Source organism: Ostrea edulis, chromosome 3, assembly GCF_947568905.1.
Source record: "Ostrea edulis chromosome 3, xbOstEdul1.1, whole genome shotgun sequence".
NCBI classification, from domain to species: domain Eukaryota; kingdom Metazoa; phylum Mollusca; class Bivalvia; order Ostreida; family Ostreidae; genus Ostrea; species Ostrea edulis.
The window spans coordinates 90853499-90874827 of NC_079166.1; the positions used below are offsets into that span (position 1 = coordinate 90853499).

General features: G+C 36.0%; 1 protein-coding gene across 1 annotated transcript; it reads left to right on the top strand.

Moving 5' to 3' along the window:
- Positions 1–8624: 8624 nt before the first annotated feature.
- LOC125674303 (uncharacterized) lies at positions 8625–20847 on the top strand. The gene is made up of 3 exons (XM_056159384.1): positions 8625–9047; positions 12350–12577; positions 19912–20847. The coding sequence occupies exons 1-3, from the start codon at positions 8660–8662 to the stop codon at positions 20547–20549; spliced, it is 1254 nt and encodes a 417-aa protein (XP_056015359.1). The 5' UTR covers positions 8625–8659; the 3' UTR covers positions 20550–20847.
- The last annotated feature ends 482 nt before the right edge of the window (positions 20848–21329 follow it).

Consider the following 21329-nt stretch of genomic DNA (forward strand, 5'->3'; position numbering starts at 1 on the left):
TAACACCCGAAGTAACATATACATACATGTATGTTATACCTGTTACCAGGAAACTGCACCTGTGAATCAGGGTTCGGTGGAAGTGATTGTTCGTTTGATCTGTCCGCTCCTCCAACTATCACTCATATATCTGATGCTGGTCTGTGTGACAGGACAACAGAAGTCTGTGACGATATAGCAATATACGGACGATATTTTGTGCAAAATCCCGACTCAGCGTGTCACATGATGAGATCTGAGGTAAACAAAAACACTCATTATTTTAATTCGTGTGAACATTATTTCATTGTTGGGATGATTCTACAATAAACCATGTTGAGTAATCGTTATTGATTTTCCATTAATATTATTGTAGGTCAACAACAGTGGAGTAGCATCTGCTGTAGACATTTACCAAGCTCCATTAATACAGAGGACACTGTTTGAGGCCGAATGTCCCCTGAACTATAAAACGAATGACACTTGGATAACGGAATTCGTTTTCAATGTAACAAATGACGGATCACAGTTTACAGACAAGTTTATCATGTATGTCTACCAGTCCACATGCCAGATTTTCAACAACGACTCGGGTCAAATATACTTCACTTTACAGGTATAATACTATCAGAATGCACAAATACATGAGGACATATTCATTTCTTACGTAATATGAAGGTTAAAATGTAAGTGCATTCAATGCAGCTCATATTCAACATTTCCAGGAACACTACTGTTATATAGCAGGCGTGTGCATACCAGATGGAACAGTGGAAAGCAATGGCTCGTGTTTACAGTGCGAACGAAAAACAGATGCCTATGATTGGACTAACGGTAATATTTGATAACAATAAAATGAAATATGATTACTTGAATCTGTTAGTTTAAACAATACACAAATCAATCATATGCATACATAACAAGTCATTATATAGTATTGTATGATCGAAATCGAATAATTCCTTCTTTTCCGATTGGCGGAGATCTAACATTTTGGAAAAAGTATAGTACTCTGTAGTATATGCACCTGTGTACGCCTTCAAGGTGAACATAAAAGTTGACTTCACCATCATAGGTCCAAAAGTAAATCTAGAATTTCAAAATTAAGATGATTGATTATCATTTTATGTTGTCTTGATGACAACTAACGTTTCTACTCACTTTCGACTAATTTGCACAATGATGTGTAATTAGGGTAACTTCTATCACAAAATAGAATATCAATCATTTAATTCTAGTTACATCGATTGTGTTTCTTATGACGTTTGGTTATATGTTACAGCCTAGCTGTATATAAAGCTTTAGTAGCCTGTTTCGATGTTTTTATTTCTCTATTAATATAAGAAAATAATTACTGGGATTTTCGCGGTAAACACGATGTTTTCTGTACTCCAGAAGTACAATATCCAAATCGGCCTAAGACTTGGTGAATATTGGTAAATATTGTATTTATCTGATTGTTTAAGTATTGTATCGACTAAGAAAATGTTGCTGATTAAATATAATTTTCTGGTTATTATATGCTGATGGGGCCCTGCGAACTTTTAGCTTGCTAACATATGATTGTTTTAACTTGTCACTCAAGACAGCTTACGTAAAAGGCTCAATCCCTAGCAATTTAGCACTGTGCAACACTACTATAACAATAGTTATTGAATGCCTTTGGAGGCCTCGCAAACTGATTTCTAGATATAAACTAATTAAACACGTATGATAATCGGGGAATATATACTTATTTCATAACAAACGGAAACATCAGATACTATCAATTGCTTCCGTGGTTTTGTGGTATATTGAGTTGAAAGTAGTGGAATTTTCATACTTCAATTTTACTACAATAACATACTGAAGACTTTGACAATAGATTATACTTATTATTGTTGAAATGTCCGTTGGATGGGGCATTAAAGGAAGTCCCGTGTCAATGATCACAAACCCTTTGGCAGATAAAAATCGTTTCTCTGATTTTCTAAAAGGAGTAGGCTCATTATAGAAATTCCCAAAGCTCACCTCCAAATATATTTCAATTAGTTAGCTATAGCCGCCGTAAAATGGCTGAAAAGTTGCCAAACGGTGTAAAGCTGTAATCATTCAACCAATACTATTGTTAAAACTTATATACATATATTATATATACTATAATATAACTCTCATTTACTACAGTGACCTCAATACATTAGTGCTCTATTTGCATTTTATTTTTGGAATAAGCAACAAAATCTTATTAACAAATGTACGATATTTTAACAAGACCAATAGATTAAATATCCCACCGACATTAGCATTCAAGTGGCTACCTTGCAGTACCAAACACCTCGATACATTTATATTTTGATAACACTTAAGTAACGAATCGTTGTTTCATAAGTTGAGTATAGTTTGCTGTAAATTTTGCTTTGATACAAGTAAGAAAAATAGGAGGTTTTAATCTTGTAAAAAAGCTGTGATTTTATTTCAGGATTTGGTTCATTACGTGTGTTTGCCTTGTAGAATTATAGTATAGACTACCCCAAGTCAAGTTTCTTTGACCCTGGAAGAATATTCACCTCTAACAAAATGGAAATTATATTTTGTTTTTAACTTTTTAGTATGTACAACCTCAACTGAGATGACCACGGGGACAAGCCAGGAAGTCCCTTCTAGCATTACCCAAACCACAGAGTCTCCAACTGGCACATCAACGACAAGTGTCTCCACCGATACTTCTACAACAAGCATTTCCACTGGTACACAAACGACAGGTGTTTCCAACGGAGCTCCAGTAACATCAACTATTATTCACATAGCATCAGGAACAACTACCACTGCAAAAACTACAACACCACAAGTATCAGCTACTGCGTCGATGCCGCTTGCATCAGAGAGCACAAGAGCGTTAGTCTGTTTAACACTTTTCTCTTGAGCATTTCCTTATTTACTCAAAATTGAATTGAACTACACTGTATTCATATCCATTTGTAACATTTTGGACACAAAACAAGCTAGCGTTAACTGACTAAATTGAAATTATGTTTTAGTGCATCCCAAACTATAACAAGAGATGCAACAGAAACATATACTACTTCCGACTTAACGTCCAAAGCAACGACACACCCATCAATTAGTATGCATGCAGTCACGACAATGGGTCCTGATGCAAACACCCAGAGAGATCCTGGTGGAGATAAGAACTCACAAACCGGTGTAATAGTTGGAGCATCCATCAGCAGTCTGGTTGTCGTAGTGGTTGTCGTCACAGCCGCTATAATGCTAAAAAAGAAATTCACAAAACGGTAAAGAAAAGCACTAGTCATTAGTGATATGTTATTCAAAAGAGACAATGCCACTCTTTCAATTAAGATTAGCAATGACATATTCAAATTTTTCCAAATAGGACTCTAACCAAACACAGAATTAATACCAAAGGCGTCGTGTGCATGTCAACTAGGGGCCAAGAGAGTGCTTGTTTCATCAACAAATGTTTATTCAAATGAAATAAAATCGGGTATTCTAAGGGTCACCCTAATACCATCTTGACGAAAGATGCAAACGTTATGTGACTGATGATATGGATACTCTCAGCCCCTCTATGATTATTCCTCACTGATAAATCTTCTTTAATTTGGGTTTCTATGATATTCAGACGTCCTTTGTATTTCAGAGAATCTGTTGATGCACCAAATCTCAGCACAGATGATTTCAATATATATCCGGACCGAAATACAGTTCCGAATGACAAATTTGATTCCACGACGAATTTGTTTTCATTTTCCGGACCGGATGAAATGTATTCTAGACCACCAACGGCAACTTCTATGAGAAAAGGTTCTGCTACTGTGGATCTAAGTCACTTCTATGACTCGCAACATCTAGACTCTCTTTTTACGGCAAAGAAATAAATGCTTATTTTCGCTTTCTCGAAATGTTTAAACGTGAAAGAAAGACCCGGATTTCTTTATGAATACAAATATCGATTATTTTTTCTTCTGTATTAATGTTTTTGTACATTGCTATTTAGAAGATGGTACACTGAACCCATCTAATATTTCAACGTTATATTAATCTTTTTATACAAAGGTTTTAAAGTACAGTATTGCATTATGTTCCTTTTCAAATCCCAAGTACTAACTCCCGCAATTCTACACTTAATGGGAAATGTACCAATGGTACCTTCTACATGTAACATGCCATCATCTATTGTTTTAATATTTATCACAGGTGACCTGGCGTTTCTCATGTGAAAAATATGTAGTTCACTTAAAAAATAAAGCATACAAGAAAAAATAGAATTTGATAATCATACATGAATTAAATATAAATCCCTGGAGATCCTTAAATTCCTAAGAAAAGACCATTGGATTTTTAAAGATTCGATGGGATTTATTTAAAATCGTTGAATAGAATGATCAAATTCTGCCAACACATTTATTTTTCTGGGATTTGAAATTGCTAATTAATTCCCTTAGTATTTATCATAGATTTAATTTTTATAACATGCACGAACAAATGTAGGTCTAATCATACGTTATATGTTTTCCCCTTAATCTATAAGTCCAAAGATGAAAAACAAATATTTTGTATTAAATGACTTCAACAATTCAACAAGAGCTTGTCGACGACTTATGTACAGCGTATCTGCGATCAAAAATTTGGCTTTGGCTTTGGTCGGCCTTAATACGTTTGTTATACTAATTTGTACATACTAGAATACAGAGAAAATTGTCTTCAGGGAAGTTGAAATTCTTTTGCAAAAATGTCGCCTGAAAACAAAACAAACAGTGATTATAAAAATGTGAAAGGCTCCTTTCCAATACTGTTTCTAATATGCATGTTTCTTTCGATGAAAATGGAATTCTGAGTGTTTATTCTATTTTGAGTTTGAGCTCTACATGTACTCACACTTTTTCATTCAATTTGATTTATCCATGTATACATAGCGGTTACGTACATGCAATATTTTGACTGAAGCTAGCAGCCAATAAGCCCATAGAAGGTAACAGTCAATATGGAAATGCGCCAAAGCATTGTTAAGTTGTTTACTTTCATTGTAACCCAATTTGATATAGAATTAAGAACTTTCATGTGAGCTCAATTGCCTTGAAGTATGAAACTTGTTTTAAAAAAATAATAAAAAGGATATGTTAATCAATCATAGTTTAACAAAAAATTATAATGAATTATTTATTCCGACTGCGCACTCTCAATACTTTGATGGATTTCCTTATTGGCTGCTGTCAATTGGCTGCTTCAGCCTATATGATGATATTGATAATACACTATTTCACTATGTTCACGTTGTAGTTTCAATTTTCACTATCTTCAAGTTGATGTATGTAGAATATTGCTTCCCATCTAACAATAAAAAAATAATAATAGAATATTCTACCAATGGTTCTGAATGTGTATGTTCGAGTCCTGCGGTGAGTGATTCTCCATCTCAGGAATATATTAAAGTACAGTGTTAATGACAATAGACGATTTTAACTCACCTGATCTGAAAGGTCAAGGGTGTTTTTCTAATCACCTGTTCTCTGACATCTCCCTGTATGTCCGTCCATCGCTCTCTCTCTCTCTCTCTGTCTCTCTCTCTCTCTCTCTCTCTCTCTCTCTCTCTCTCTCTCTCTCTCTCTCTCTCTCTCTGTGTGTGTGTGTGTCTCTCTCTCTCTTGTTTTCTCTCTGTAAACCCTTAACATTTTCATCTTCCTCGCCAGAATCACGATGTTGTTTATGCGATTCAAGCTCAGTACGCAGTACGCAGTGCCTCTCTTCCGCATTGCTGTAGTTTCTTAATATACACGAGAAATTAATCATCGCGTAATTTCGCGAGAAGCACCACTCGCAAAATAAAATTACTCCCTTACTCCCTTTTAATTTTCTGTTCCTTAAAATACTCTTGATTAACACACGACACGCGAGTTGATGTTCACACGATTTGGGGTACATACAAGTCCATCCCCCTTAATAAGTACTCGCGCAAAATAAGGAATCTGCAGGTTTCCGAAGTGGTGATCTCCGAGGTCAATACAATATGGTTGAGATACAGATCTGTATCTCTCTGAGGAAATATAGGGACATGGAGAGCTAGAGATCCATAGCTTATAAAAACTTCAATAAAAAGCGCACGGTTGAGGCTTTATATTGCTGTAATTTTGCAATCGTTAAAACAAAAATATAGAATAGGAAATAAAAGATGGAAACAAAAATGTCTTGAAATACGATTGTAAATACAAATATATAGGATTAAAGTTAGAACAAAAACGAAAATATAGAATTGAAATTAAATTCAGAAACAACAACTGTAAAAATAGAATAAAAACAATTCCAATGTTGTTAAAACAAAAAGTGAAAAGGCCACGATACTGTTGGTTATGTAAACCTTGAATTTTCGACGCAACCCGCTTCTCTATCAAGAGACATATATTACATAAACAGATATACCATATACTACAAATCATTATTGTTAACAAGAATGATACAATGATGCACTGAATTGAGAAAAATTGTTGTTTTCGTTGCTAGTAGTTTGTTTGACCTACAAACGATGGTGTAGATAGTTTGTACTATCATCGGGTCGGGATGAGAATAGAAACATTTGTTCAAAATTATAGAAATTAGACATGATTAGAGAGACAACTTCCTGAATGAGATGGGGTGCATTTTGTTTCTTAGGTAGAGATGGAAGTATTTGTTGAAAAATCACAAAATATTAGATATTGAATTGAAATTATAACAAAACTGGTTAGATTTAGTATAATTAAACTAATGTAAACTAAGATATACCTGGATTCGCAAAGCCCTTTCACGTAGACAACTTATTTATAACCGAAAAAAAAATCTTTAAAAGTTCAACATTATATCAATGAAATCGCAGTTTATTTTGGTATTTAATCAAATTGTTCGATCTTCATTTGTTTTCCCGGTGTAGTTAAAACGCGGGGCGGAGAGGAAAACAAAAATATTATGTTATAATTTTATATGTATGGGGAGGTCAGCATTTTGAATATAAAGATATGTATATAAGATGAAAAGGTTTATTGTGAACAAGGGAAGCAAATATTACAGAGAAAACGAGAAATCATCCTCTGAATTCAACGTTTCATCTACTTCAAACTAATGCAATTTATGTATTTTAAAACCAGTTTGATTTATTATGAAACAATAGTGGGTACCACCCCTTTTTCCGGCTTTGCCATTTCCTAATCTCCCCCCCCCCCTCCCCGATTGTGACAGTGTGTTGTTTCGCCATTAAAAATGAAATAAAATCGATATAATGAAAAATATTTCAATCATGATTTAACCCTTTTCAATTTTTTGGTTTTTTTTTTGTTGTTGTTGTTTTTTTTTTCCGGCTGTTACTAGTTGAGGAAAATATTCTATGAGCCTATCCAATAAATACGAGTTTTTTTCACCACCCCCTACCCAACCATCCCCACCCTCGCATGCAACATTTAAAAAAAAATGAAATAAGTTAAAGCGAACGAATCTGATGTGTAAGAAATGTTTGCCTCATTTAGGATCAATTCATGTAAAGTGAAAGCTCATACATATATCGGTAGCCTGCGGATTAGTAGATTAGTAGTGAAAATGAAACAATAAGAGCGAAGAAAAACAGATTGAAACAGAATCAATGAAAACTAATGTGAAGTCTCTGACCCTAGTAAGAAAGTTTAATTCAAAATGAATGAAATAGCTAAAAGGCTAATGTTCAGAGAATTTAGATTTCAATGGCGTTAAAGAGAAATAGGGAAATCTTATTATCAATCTAAATAATAAGATACAAGAATCGAGATTAGAAATAAACTGCCAGAAAAAAAGGAGGTATGTGACATCAAAGAGATTTCATATGGATGAAAAGTGGAGGATATGCACAACAATATTTTGAAATTGAAAACTTTCAAATTAGTCCAAAAATATAGTTTTACTAGAAAGCAATCTTGGAAGAAGAAAAAAACAAACCATGCCAGGCTCGAACTTGAACCCGCGATGTACATTTCTGCAGTCGACGTGCTAACCCCTTGAGCTACTCAGCTAGGCGATGCTTTTTTGAAATGCATAGACAGATATTGCTGATATTAATATTTGCATCCATGTTTTAAAAGGAAGTCAACCATTATGACGCCGTAGAGTACCTTCTTAATTAAATAACTGGTTCATTTTTAAGATAATATCCTGATTTATTGTTGCTTTGCCACACTCCCTATACACATGTACTGTATTATTGTGTAAAATACATGTGCGTTATTTACATACGTTTTACCACGAGGGTTTGGTGGTGGTGGTGGTGTTGGGGTGGGGGGTGGGGGGGGGGGGCATATGAACCCTCATCTTCGTTAGGACTTCAAGGGTGACGCTCCACGGTGTTAATTCTCTTTAGAAACACCGTGGAGCGTCACTCTTGGCTAGAGAAGATGATGAATCCCGTGTGTTCTTGCCATTCTCTGTAACGCTGTACTGTTTGCAAACATTATAGTAAAAAAAACAAAAACAACTTACATGTCGCAGAAAACAAGTTACTACAATTTTGATTAAAATAACGCATATTTTCCGAATTTTCCGTATTATCTTGGCTACATTAGTTATTCTAATTCCTAAATTCCGTTCCATTTTCCGTTCTGCATTTTAGCAGCACCCAATGTTGCTACATTTGAGTTGACCTAGGTGCGACTTGGTAAAGGCACGAATTGACTGGATACAAACAACGATGCGGAGGACCAGGGTGAACATTTGCTTTCGGGCATTGTCAATGCAAAGTTTTTGCAATAAACGCACAGATTCAAAACTGGAGACGTACGTAAAAAATGCATTAGATAACTACATGGAATTATATCTACGACCCATCAGGATTTCACCGTGTAACTTCGGAGTAAGTTTTACAGACGCACACGTGAAATACACGAGGTACAATATCCCACCGCAAAATGAAAAGGTGCATGTGAAATTCTCCACAGTTTTTCATGAAGGATTTGAGACTCTAGACGATCACTTAAAGAAGAATACCGGAGTATTTGAGATTACTGATGTAGAAAATGAACTCGGTCTGGATCGTTTTCCAGCGGTGGCGGCGTTACGGATGTTCCTGAGCGAAATGCGTATGTTGAATTCACCGCTCAGTATCATCAAGGCTATTTCTATTTTAGAATGTTTATACCACACTTGTATTCAACTCATTTCTTAAATTGCACTTAGTCTGGTCCCCGCTCCCGCCCCTCATTGATCACTCGTTTTGGGGGAGCGGTGTAAAAGTAGTTCAGGTCTATTGTCCCAAGGTACCGATATAAACATTTGTTGATATTTCAACAGTTTTAACTGGTTGGGAACACTTCCCCTATAGCGAGATATTCTCGCTAAAACGCGATTATCCCTCTCTAGCAAGAAAGTACATGTTACAGGTGTTAAATTGGTATCTTTAAAGTTTTTTGAAAATAATGCAATGCTGAATAAATGTTTTATGTACTCAGCATGAAGCAAACTGTCTCAATAAAATGAAAAAAATTCATATCAATGTTGCTGCATAATAAGGAAGGAGTCTGAAATTCAATGGACATTGTGAGTGGTTTTGTTTTGATTTATGATAATATAATTGCAGAAGTATCGTGGCAACGTGTAACTTGGATTTTCCTCCAAACCTCATGACTATGAGAAGATAAGCTAATCAGTTAATGAATTATCTATCATCAAAGCATCCCCATCTCCACCGGACCATGTTGAGTATGTATTGTAAAACCTAGATCTATCTATTAATCTGGCATATAGTGAGAGAGAAAAAGTAACCTAATGTCGGATTAGACAGGTTGTTGGATTACGCAGGTTAGCAGGGTAATCTAAGATTCCTCTGACTCTTCCCCCCACTTTTATTTTGTGATAAGCACGTGTTGCAATATAAAACAGGGGTAAGAGTTGAAGGTATCGCAGATTAGTTAGACAGGTTCACGTGTCAGATTGCATACAGTAAGGACATCATAAAAGCAGGGGTTGTAATTATCTTTCAGTGATTAACTTTGAGACATTGAGACCCAGTTCAGTAGACATAAACATAATTAACAGAGTTATCTTAGTTCAATCTTATTTGAAGCTGCTTTATTGTGAGGTGGTAGAGGCTCTCTCTTGATCACACAAGTTAAGAAATGGCGAGCTTGTTCAAATCACTGCATGATGCAGTTGAATGATTTCAGATGAGACATTTAAGAAGTGACACAGATGATGACGCGTCAAACAACCCTCACTCCTACGACCTTGAGCACCAAAAACAAGTCTAGATTTGTGATATTTCACCTACAGCTGGTAACATCTCAATATCTAGATTCAGTATGAAAGAAATTCTCAAAGGGACATGAAGGAAATAAACCAAACAGTTGTGCACTTTATAGGTTGTATGATATTGTACACTTTATAGGTTATAGGATATTGTACACTTTATAGGTTATAGGATATTGTACACTATAGGTTATAGGATATTGTAGACTTTATAGGTTGTAGGATATTGTACACTTTATAGGTTATAGGATATTGTACACTTTATAGGTTGTAGGATATTGTACACTTTATAGGTTGTAGGGTATTGCAGTTATTGGGATGGCCTATGGGACTATGGCCCCACGGTTTAAGTTTTCAATCGGCCATTTTCAGATTTAACGGGCCATCAACATATTTTGAATGACTATTTTTAATAAATAGCAAATGTGCAGTGGAACATTATTGTTTTTATTGAAACTCTTAACCATGCATGCATGACCACGATCTTTTCCACCTCTCTTGAAAATGTTTCTACTTTGTTTCAATGTCCCCTTCTCAATGGTATCATTGCTTTTCTCGGCATTGATATTTGAAGACGGTTTCTCCCTGGTTTTTTTCATTGTTTTTTTTCACTTTCTGTCGATTCTATATCTGTCCTGCCAGACTTCCAAAGCTTAAACGCTAAAGTATAAGCATGAGGAGACATGATGAGATGTGATGTAAGAAGAAATAGTTTATTGGTTATCTATTTTGATTTGTATTGCTGCAACCAATGAGATTCGGTGTATCAGAATACATAGGAATGAAAAATGAAAGTACAAAAAAGAAGTAAGTCGTACTCAATTCATTCTAGAGAAAAGAAAACGAAAGTTACAATCAATAATGAATGCTCACTTTGGCACATGGATTAGATAATTTAATGCACCAATTTTCACCTGAATGGGACTATGGCGCATGGCCTTCCCAATCACTGGTATTGTACACTTTATAGGTTGTAGGATATTGTACACTTTATAGATTGTAGTATATTGTACACTTTATAGGTTGTAAGATATTGTACACTTTATAGGTTGTAAGATATTGTACACTTTATAGGTTGTATGATAGTGTACACTTTATGGGTTGTAGGATATTGTACACTTTATAGGTTGTAAGATATTGTACACTTTATAGGTTGTAAGATATTGTACACTTTATAGGTTGTAGGGTATTGTACACTTTATAGGTTGTAGGATATTGTACACTTTATAGGTTGTAGGGTATTGTACACTTTATAGGTTGTAGGGTATTGTACACTTTATAAGTTGTAGGATATTGTACACTTTATAGGTTGTAGGGTATTGTACACTTTATAGGTTGTAGGATATTGTACACTTTATAGGTTGTAGGGTATTGTACACTTTATAGGTTGTAGGGTATTGTACACTTTATAAGTTGTAGGATATTGTACACTTTATAGGTTGTAGGGTATTGTACACTTTATAGGTTGTAGGATATTGTACACTTTATAGGTTGTAGGGTATTGTACACTTTATAGGTTGTAGGATAGTGTACACTTTATAGGTTGTAGGATAATATACACTTTATAGGTTGTAGGGTATTGTACACTTTATATGTTGTAGGGTATTGTACACTTTATAAGTTGTAGGATATTGTACATTTAATAGGTTGTAGGATATTGTACACTTTATAGGTTGTAGGATAGTGTACACTTTTTAGGTTGTGGGATAATGTACACTTTATAGGTTGTAGGATATTGTATACTTTATAGGTTGTAGGATATCTTTACATATTTGTCAACCCTTCCATCAATCATTGACATACATATTGTAACAGGGTGGTGGAAAATGCAACGGACGACACCAGGATTCGAACCAGGGCCCCCTAAATCTCTAGTGCTCTATATCAACAAAGCTATCTGGCCACTGGCAATCAAACTTTTTGACCACCACATTATAAACATATACAGTTGTACATATAAGTTGTTTGGTGCATTGTAGGTATAATAATTATTGATGAAATAGAAAATGGCACCATCAATTTGTTAGTGGAATTGGAAGTAAACAAACATAACTACATGATGTTATATGACTCAATGAAAAAGAAATAGAATTTTCAGTTTGAATTCTCCATTCTCAGAAGTCCTTATCTTTTGTAGGAAAACATGAGGAGTGTTTGAAGGAAGCCGTGGATTTACATGGTCAGCTGACAGATGGACACAGCGAGACATTCATCACAGCTCTTCTAGGGAGTCACCTCCTCTCTCGTTTAGTGTATGGCCAGCAGTACAGAATCTGTAGACACAATCGTCACTATAGACCGGGGTTCTGTCCGTGCTTCCACAGCAACTGTAAGGAAAAGATCGTGTACCAACATATAGGTTTTGGTGAGTATATCAATTTGTTTTATCACATGATTCATTAAGAATTTAGCCAGTCTGAGTTGCAAGATCATGCGAGTTTTCCTAGTGGAAGTTGTCTGTTTTGTGTCTACCTGTTTACTTCCCATGATCTGCTCCCTGTACGTAGACTGGCATGGGACTAGTACCGATCTGTTCCCTGTACGAAGACTGACATGGGACTAGTACCGGTCTGTTCCCTGTATGTACACTGACATGGGACTAGTACCAATCTGTTTCCTGTACGTAGACTGGCATGGGACTAGTACTGATCTGTTCCCTGTAATTAGACTGATATGGGACTTGTACCGATCTGTTCCCTGTAATTAGACTGGCACGGGATTAGTTATACTAGTACCGATCTGTTCCCTGTATGTAGACTGACATGGGATTAGTTATACTAGTACCGATCTGTTCCCTGTATGTAGACTGACATGGGATTAGTTATACTAGTACTGATCTGTTCCCTGTATGTAGACTGACATGGGACTAGTTATACTAGTACCGATCTGTTCCCTGTACGTAGAATGGAACGGGACTAGTTATACTAGTACCGATCTGTTCCCTGTACGTAGAATGGAACGGGACTAGTTATACTAGTACCGATCTGTTCCCTGTACGTAGAATGGAACAGGATTAGTTATACTAGTACCGATCTGTTCCCTGTACGTAGAATGGAACAGGACTAGTTATACTAGTACCGATCTGTTCCCTGTACGTAGAATGGAACGGGACTAGTTATACTAGTAACGATCTGTTCCCTCTACCTAGACTGGCATGGAACTAGTACCGATCTGTTCCCTGTACATAGACTGGCATGGAACTAGTACCGATCTGTTCCCTGTACATAGAATGGAACAGGACTAGTTATACTAGTACCGATCTGTTCCCTGTACGTAGAATGGAACGGGACTAGTTATACTAGTACCGGTCTGTTCCCTGTACGTTGACTGGCACGGGACTAGTAACGATCTGTTTCCTGTACGTAGACTGGCACGGGACTAGTAACGATCTGTTTCCTGTACGTAGACTGGCATGGGACTTTAGTACCGATCTATTCTTGTCTTGGTTTGTTTTACGAGAATTTTTCACTCATCAGCTGTAGATGAAGTACCTCAAATTTAGATCTTTGCTTATAATGCTCAGGGCCATAGTAGTGAGGGTTCTTTAACTTGCAAACATCTGCCACAACAAGGGATCATTCTTTTTATGCACCCGAGATCGAAGATCAGGGGGCATATTGTTTTTGTCCTGTCTGTCATTCTGTGTGAAACTTTAACCTTGCTAATAACTTTTGTACGGTAAATGCTAGAGCTTTGATATTTTACATGAGTATTCCTTGTGAGAAGACCGTTTCGTGGGTACCAACATTTTTTTCCGAGTGACCTTGACCTTGGAGTGTGACCTACTTTTAAAAAAATTGACATTGGTCATAGCTTCTAAATTGTAAATATTAGAGCTTTGATATTGTACCTGAGCATTTCTTGTGACAAGATCTTTCTACTGGTACCAAGATATTTGTCCTTGTGACATTGGCCATCTTTGGAATTGACCATTATCAGGAGCATTTGTATTTCACAAACACATCTTGTTATAAGGTAACATCTGAAAGACCCGTGAATCTCACTTGTATTTATGCAGAGTGTTTACTGAAGTAGCAATCCCCACGTATGTTTACTTCTTAGGTTTGACGTGATCATGACACAAGCAGGACTCAAATGCACAACCTCCTGGTTGCATTCTTGTCTTTATTTTGTTATTCATTGAATGAATTTAATCACAAAGTGTTTTGGGGTGATAGCTCAACTTTGGGCAGATTATGTTTATATTTATAAACCACAATGCAGTTTATATTTAAAAAAGCATCTTCACCAAGTTATGTTATCACCCAGAAACATACTTTGTAATTAAATTCATTTTTATGCCCCCCTCTGAAAAAGAGGTGGCATATTGTTTTGCACCTGTTGGTCGGTCGGTCGGTCTGTAGACCATGTGTTGTCCACTCAATATCTTGAGAACCATTCACTTGATGATAATGATATTTCATATGTGGGTTAGTTATGAGTAGAAGAGGATCCCTATTGTTTTTCAGGTCCAAAGGTCAAGGGTCAATCTACTCTGGGCATAGGAATATAATGTCTGCTCAATATCTTGAGAACCCTTTGCTTGAAAGACATCAAACTTGGCACACTGGTACATCCTAAGGAGTAGATGACCCCTATTGATTTGAGGTCACATGGTCAAAGGTCAAGGGTCAAACTGGGCATAGGAATATACTGACCATTCAATGTCTAGAGAACCCTTTGCTTGACAGACATCAAACTTGGTACGCCAGTAGGTCTTCAGAAGAAGATGACCCCATTGATTTTGAGGTCACATGGTCAAAGGTCAAGGATCAAACTTAACATAGGAATATACTGTCCGTTAAATATCTCGAGAACCCTCTGCTTGACAGACATCAAACTTGATACACTGGTACATCTTCAAGAGAAGATGACCCCTATTGATTTTGAGGTCACATGGTCAAACATCAAGGGTCAAACTTGACATGGGAATATACTGTCTGCTCAGTATCTTGAGAACCCTTTTCTTGACAGGCATCAAACTTGGTACACTGATACGACTTCAGGAGAAGACGACCACTATTGATTTTGAGGTCACATGGTCAAAGGTCAAGGGTCACACTAGACAGGAATATACTGTCCGTTCAATATTTTGAGAACCCTTCACTTGACAGACATCAAACTTGGTACACTGGTACATCTTCAGGAAAAAATTACCCCTATTTATTTTGAGGTCACATGTTTAAAGGTCAAGGGTCAAACTGGACATAGGAATATACTGTCCGTTCAATATTTTGAGAACCCTTTGCTTGACAGACATCAAACGTGGTACACTGGTACGTCTTCAGGAGAAGATGACCCCTATTGATTTTCAGATCATATGGTCAAAAGTCAAGGGTCAAACTGGACATTGGAATATACTGTCTGCTCCATATCTTGAGAACCCTTTGCTTGACAGACATTAAACTTGGTACACTGGTACATCTTCAGGAGAAGATGACACCTATTGGTTTTGAGGTTGCGTGGTCAAAGGTCAAGGGTTAAACTGTACATAGGAATATACTGTCCGCTCAATATCTCGAGAACCCTTTGCTTGACAGACATCAAACTTGGTACACTGGTACATCTTCAGGAGAAGATGACTACTAATTATTTTAAGGTCACATGGTCAAAAGTCAAGGGTCAAATTGGACATGGGAATATACTCTCCGTTCAATATCTTGAGAAGCTTTGCTTGACAGACATCAAACTTGGTACACTGGTACATCTTCAGGAGTTGATGACCCCTATTGATTTTTAGGTCACATGGTCAATCCACTCTTGACATAGGAATATATTGTCTGCTCAATATTTTGAATTGATGATACTACTCTCAATTAAATGATGTGTGTGTGTATAACCCTTTTCAATTTTGCACCATGGGGGGCATATGTGTTATACAAACATCTCTTGTTATGATTTGATGTACAGCTTGATGAATATGCTTTTGATTTTGTTTTTAGCTCACCTGAGCTGAAGACTCAAGTGAGATTTTGTGATCAAAAGTTTCTGTTGTCTGTCGGCGTTGTTGTAAACTTTTTAGCTCTTCTGAGCCAAAGGTTCAAAGAGCTAATGCTATGGCCATTTGTGCGGTGTGCAGTGTGCGTAAACTTTTTAGAAAAAGGGCTATAACTCAAGAACCCCTTGGCCAATTTTTTTCAAATTTGTTACAGGGTATCATTGGCCCAAGGGCTTTCATACATACTAAATAAAGGGATGTGACCCTTTAACAAGGGGAGATAATCAGGAAAATACAAACAAAAGTAGTGGTTGCTAAAAAATCTTCTTCTCAAGAACCACAGGGCAGATTATCACCAAACTTACACATAAGGATGAGGATATGTTGTAGATTAAAAATTGTTCAAGGCATTACCCTGGGGCAAAGGGCATGGTCTCAAGGTCACTTCAAAGTTGACCTAAATTTAAAATTTTTTAAAATTCCTTAAATCTTAGATATTTTAGTCATTATAAGGACTAGGATCATCAAATTTTGACAGTTGATGCATCTTAGGACCTTGTGTCAAGTTGTCTCAAAAGTAGGTCACGGTGACCTACTTTTTGAATTTTGCAGGTATTTATTTTAAAATTAATTTTGTTGCATATCTTGGACACTTTGAAGCCTATGATCATCAAAACTTGTCAGTTGGTGGATCATGGGACCTTGAAATGCGTCAACTGAAAAATAGGTCACCGTGACCTACTTTCTGAATTTCATGGCTTATCATTTATAGATATATTTTAAGTTGTTATTTCAAATACCGAGAGGTTTAGAATCATCAAATCTTGTAAGTTGATGCATCTTGAGGCCTTGAAACATATTTATAAAAAAAAGTAGGTCACAGTGACCTACTTTTTGAATTTTGCAGATATTCAAATTTCACATTTTCAATTTTAGATGCATATTTTGGGCACTGTAAAACCTAGGATCATCAAACTTTGTCAGTTGATGCGTCTTCAGTCTTCGGTTTGTGTCGACCAAAAAGTAGGTCACCGTGACCTACTTTTGGTATTTGACAGCTAAATTACTATATTTCAGACACTATTTGACCTACAATCATCAAACTTTGTCAGTTGATGCATCTTGAGTCTTCGGAGTGTATCGACCAAAAAGTAGGTCACTGTGACCTACTTTTGGCATTTGACAGTTATATTTATATATTTCAGTCACTAATTGACCTACAATCATCAAACTTTGACAGTTGATGCATCTTGAGTCAAGGGAGTGTGTCGACCAAAAAGTAGGTCACCTTGACCTACTTTTGGAATTTGACGGCTATATTTATATATTTCAAATACTATTTGACCTACAGTCATCAAACTTTGTCAGTTGATGGGTCTTGCATGTTCGAAGGGTTTCGACCAAAAAGTAGGTCAACTTGACCTACTTTTGGAATTGGACACCTATATTTATATATTTCAGATACTATTTGACCTACAGTCATCAAACTTTGTCAGTTGATGCGTCTTGCATGTTCAAAGGGTGTTGACAAAAAAGTAGGTCACCTTAACCTACTTTTGGAATTGGACGGCTATATTTATATATTTCAGATACTATTTGACCTACAGTTATCAAACTTTGTCAGTTGATGGGTCTTGCATGTTCGGAGTTCGCTGACCAGAAAGTAGGTCACCATGACCTACGATTGGAATTTGACAGCTATATTTCAATATTCAGATACTAATTGGCTTAAAATCATCAAACTTTGTCAGTTGATATTTCTTGGGTTCTCAAAATGTGTAAACCAAAAAGTAGGTCACATTGACCTACTTTTTTTGAATTCTTAGGATTAACTAAAGATTTAGAATACTAAGAGGCTAAGAATAGAAATGGTGGGGTTGTACAATTTATCAGAAGAGCGATTCTAGGCCCTTGGGCCTCTTGTTATATTTTCATCTTCTTCTCCAGAACCGCTGGACCAATTTTAATCAGACATGGCACAGATTATCCTTAGCTGAAGGGAATTCAAGTTTGTTCAATTGAGGGGCAACACCCTTCTCTAAGGGGAGATTATAGTAAAATAGTGAAAATAGCCTGGCAAATTTTAAAAGTCTTCTCATATAGAATCAATAAGCCAATACGCCAGTTTGAAGATACAAACTTTTCTGTATAGGAGGTGCATGAAGTGGAACTTTGAATGATTAAGTGGGACAGAGTGAACCTACAGTCAACGAGGAAGATATAAAATCTTTAAAAATCATCTTCTAAAGAGTCACCGTGCCAGATAAGATCAAATTCACATTGCAGCTTTCTGACATAATCTAGATTCAATTAAGTTTGTTAAAATCATGGTCCCTTGGGGTAGGGTGGGGCAACAATAGGGGATCAAAGTTTTACATGCAAATATGTACGAAAAAATCTTTTAAAAAATCATTTTCTCAAGAACCACTGGGCCAAACAATTTCTCAAATTCACATGGTAGCTTTCTGATATAGTGCATATTCACGTTTGTGAAAATCATGGCCCACAGGGGTAGGTTGGGGCCTCAATAGGGGATCAAAGTTTTAGATGCAAATATGAACAATCTTTAAAAATCTTAATTCTTCTTAAGAACCAATACTCTTGACAAGTTGGAATTTACATGGGAGCTTCCTGGCATAGTGCAGATTTAACTTAGTTAAAATCATGGCCCCCGGGGTAAAGGTGGGGTTAAAAAAAGGGATCAAAATTTTACATGTGAATATATAGAAAAAATCTTTTAAAAATCTTGTTTTTCTTTTTCCGTTTTTTAAATGAACCTTTAGGGTTGAGTTGGGGCTGAAATGTGGGTTCAACTTTTACATAATAAATGAGGAAAAATTCTTGTAAATCTTCTTTAATTTTTTTTTACCCAAAACAGCAAATTAATCCTAGTTCGAGGGGAATATAGTTTGACAGGATCCTTGTCTTTTGAACTGAATTTCTAATTTTTTGGAATTCAAACATCATAGCCATGCATATGATGTACAATTGAAAACATTAGAAGTAAAATAATATGTATTGGACAAGTGTGGAAAAATTTGGAGGGTTTGTTTTATTTTTATGGACTGAACACTTTAGTTTCAAAAATCCAACATTTAAAACTGCGTTCAGATACCTAAAATTATATGTACCTTGTCATTAGCAGAAATTACAAATCAAATAATCTTCGTTCACGCTACTGTGTAGTTTGAGGGGGTATGTTAGATGGCACCTCGATTGTGATGGTTAGTTTCACTATTTACAGAAGAGTTATCTGATACTTATTGTGGAATCACCCCCACGTGTGAGCGATGGTGCAAACTTTTTTTTTCATTTGTATCATTGGTAAAACATTAGGTAAATATGGTTTATTTGGGAATACACAGTCAGGCTTTTATTTATTGAGATCCCAAAAAATTTCTGCATGCTTCAGTTTTTGTGTGACATATTTGGGGAGGGGGAATGATCTTTTTTCAATTTGTTTTTCTAGCAGTTTCAATATGATATATATATACCTTGTCCAGACACATTATGCAAAATTTGTGTTCACCTGTATTTATTTGAAACAGATAAGTTCATTACCGATAAAATATTTGTAAATGAAAGGTGAAGATAACAAACAATGATCAATCTCAGAACTCCTACAAGCAATACAAAATACAGAGCTGGGCAAACACGGACCTCTGGACATACCAGAGGTTTTCACCATGTTTACAAGAACTTTATAATGGTGATAGAAAAGTGTTTTGTAGCTAACAAATTTCGTGTTTATTGATTGACAGGTCATGAAGATCTATGGTATGGCCAGCCAGATGTTGTCTTGTTCTCAAAGCAGGAGAGTTACCGCCACATGGTACCTGTTTTATTTTACGATGGAGTCTCCGAAGAAACGGAAGACATTGATAGTAACATGGAATCATTAGACATCGACAGTTCAAATGGAAAATTTAAACACTTTGCTGGACAAGCTCTGAGTCATGCTATAACGTTTGCGTTTTACCAGTCCAATTTAACTGATGTTAGGAATGCTGAGCCATTGAGAAGTTTAATTCCGTCCCTTGTTATAACACCCAAATACTATTACCTTGTCATGTATGATTATGTGAATGATATCTTGTTAAGCAGTGGACATCAAGATTCTTCTCTCTGGGATGATACAGGGTGCAGTTTTAACTCCTCAGCTATTCTGCATATTTGGATGATTTTGAATTACAGAGACTTTACCCCCTTTTTGAATCTTAATGTAAAAAATTGTATTGCACATAGTTCTAATGTTCAAAATATCTTACAAGATCAAAATCTTATGAAAAAGACCAAAGAAATTCAACGGAAAGACGATTTTATTTCTACCTCAGGAAATGACAGCGATGATGACAATGGGGAGGATCTAACTGTTCTGTATGTGAATAAGGCGGATTGATGGAGAGGATCTAACTGTTCTGTATGTGAATACGGCGGATTGATGGAGAGGATCTAACTGTTCTGTATGTGAATAAGGTGGATTGATGGAGAGGATCTAACTGTTCTGTATGTGAATAAGGCGGCTTGAAGGAATATTTCATCACCAGGTTTATTATATGAAAGTATGTTAAGGAGATATAGATATGATCATGATTCATGAGAGATATACTTCATATTGGTTATGATTATCACATGATTGTGTATTTATTGTTCGGATATGTTTGTGACAAAACGATAATAAATACAATTAGTATCAATTGACTAGTTTACGTTGTGGTCCTGTATAAAACATATTCACAGTAAGATAAATAAGAGAGTAGAAAGTTAGAGTGTAAAATGTGCATAGATTATATCATTGATAACATCACATATAGATAGATAGATAGATAGATAGATAGATAAATAGATTAGATAGGTAGATAGATATATAAATAAATATATTGGAGAGATAGATAGATTAGAGTTCGAATCTGCTGATTTGGATGGCCGAAGAGGACCCTTGAGATTGTGTCTTTGCAGCACATCATTAGATGGGGTGGAATACTACTTTTGGATGCTGCATTATTGGAACCATATAAGTCTGATTGATTGATTGTATATTGTTTAACGTCCCTCTCGAGAATTTTTCACTCATATGGAGATGTCACCAATACCGACGAGGGCCTTTAAAATGTCTGTGCTCAGCGCTTACGTTATTTGAGCAATGAGGGTTCTTCAGTGTGCCACATCTATTGTGACA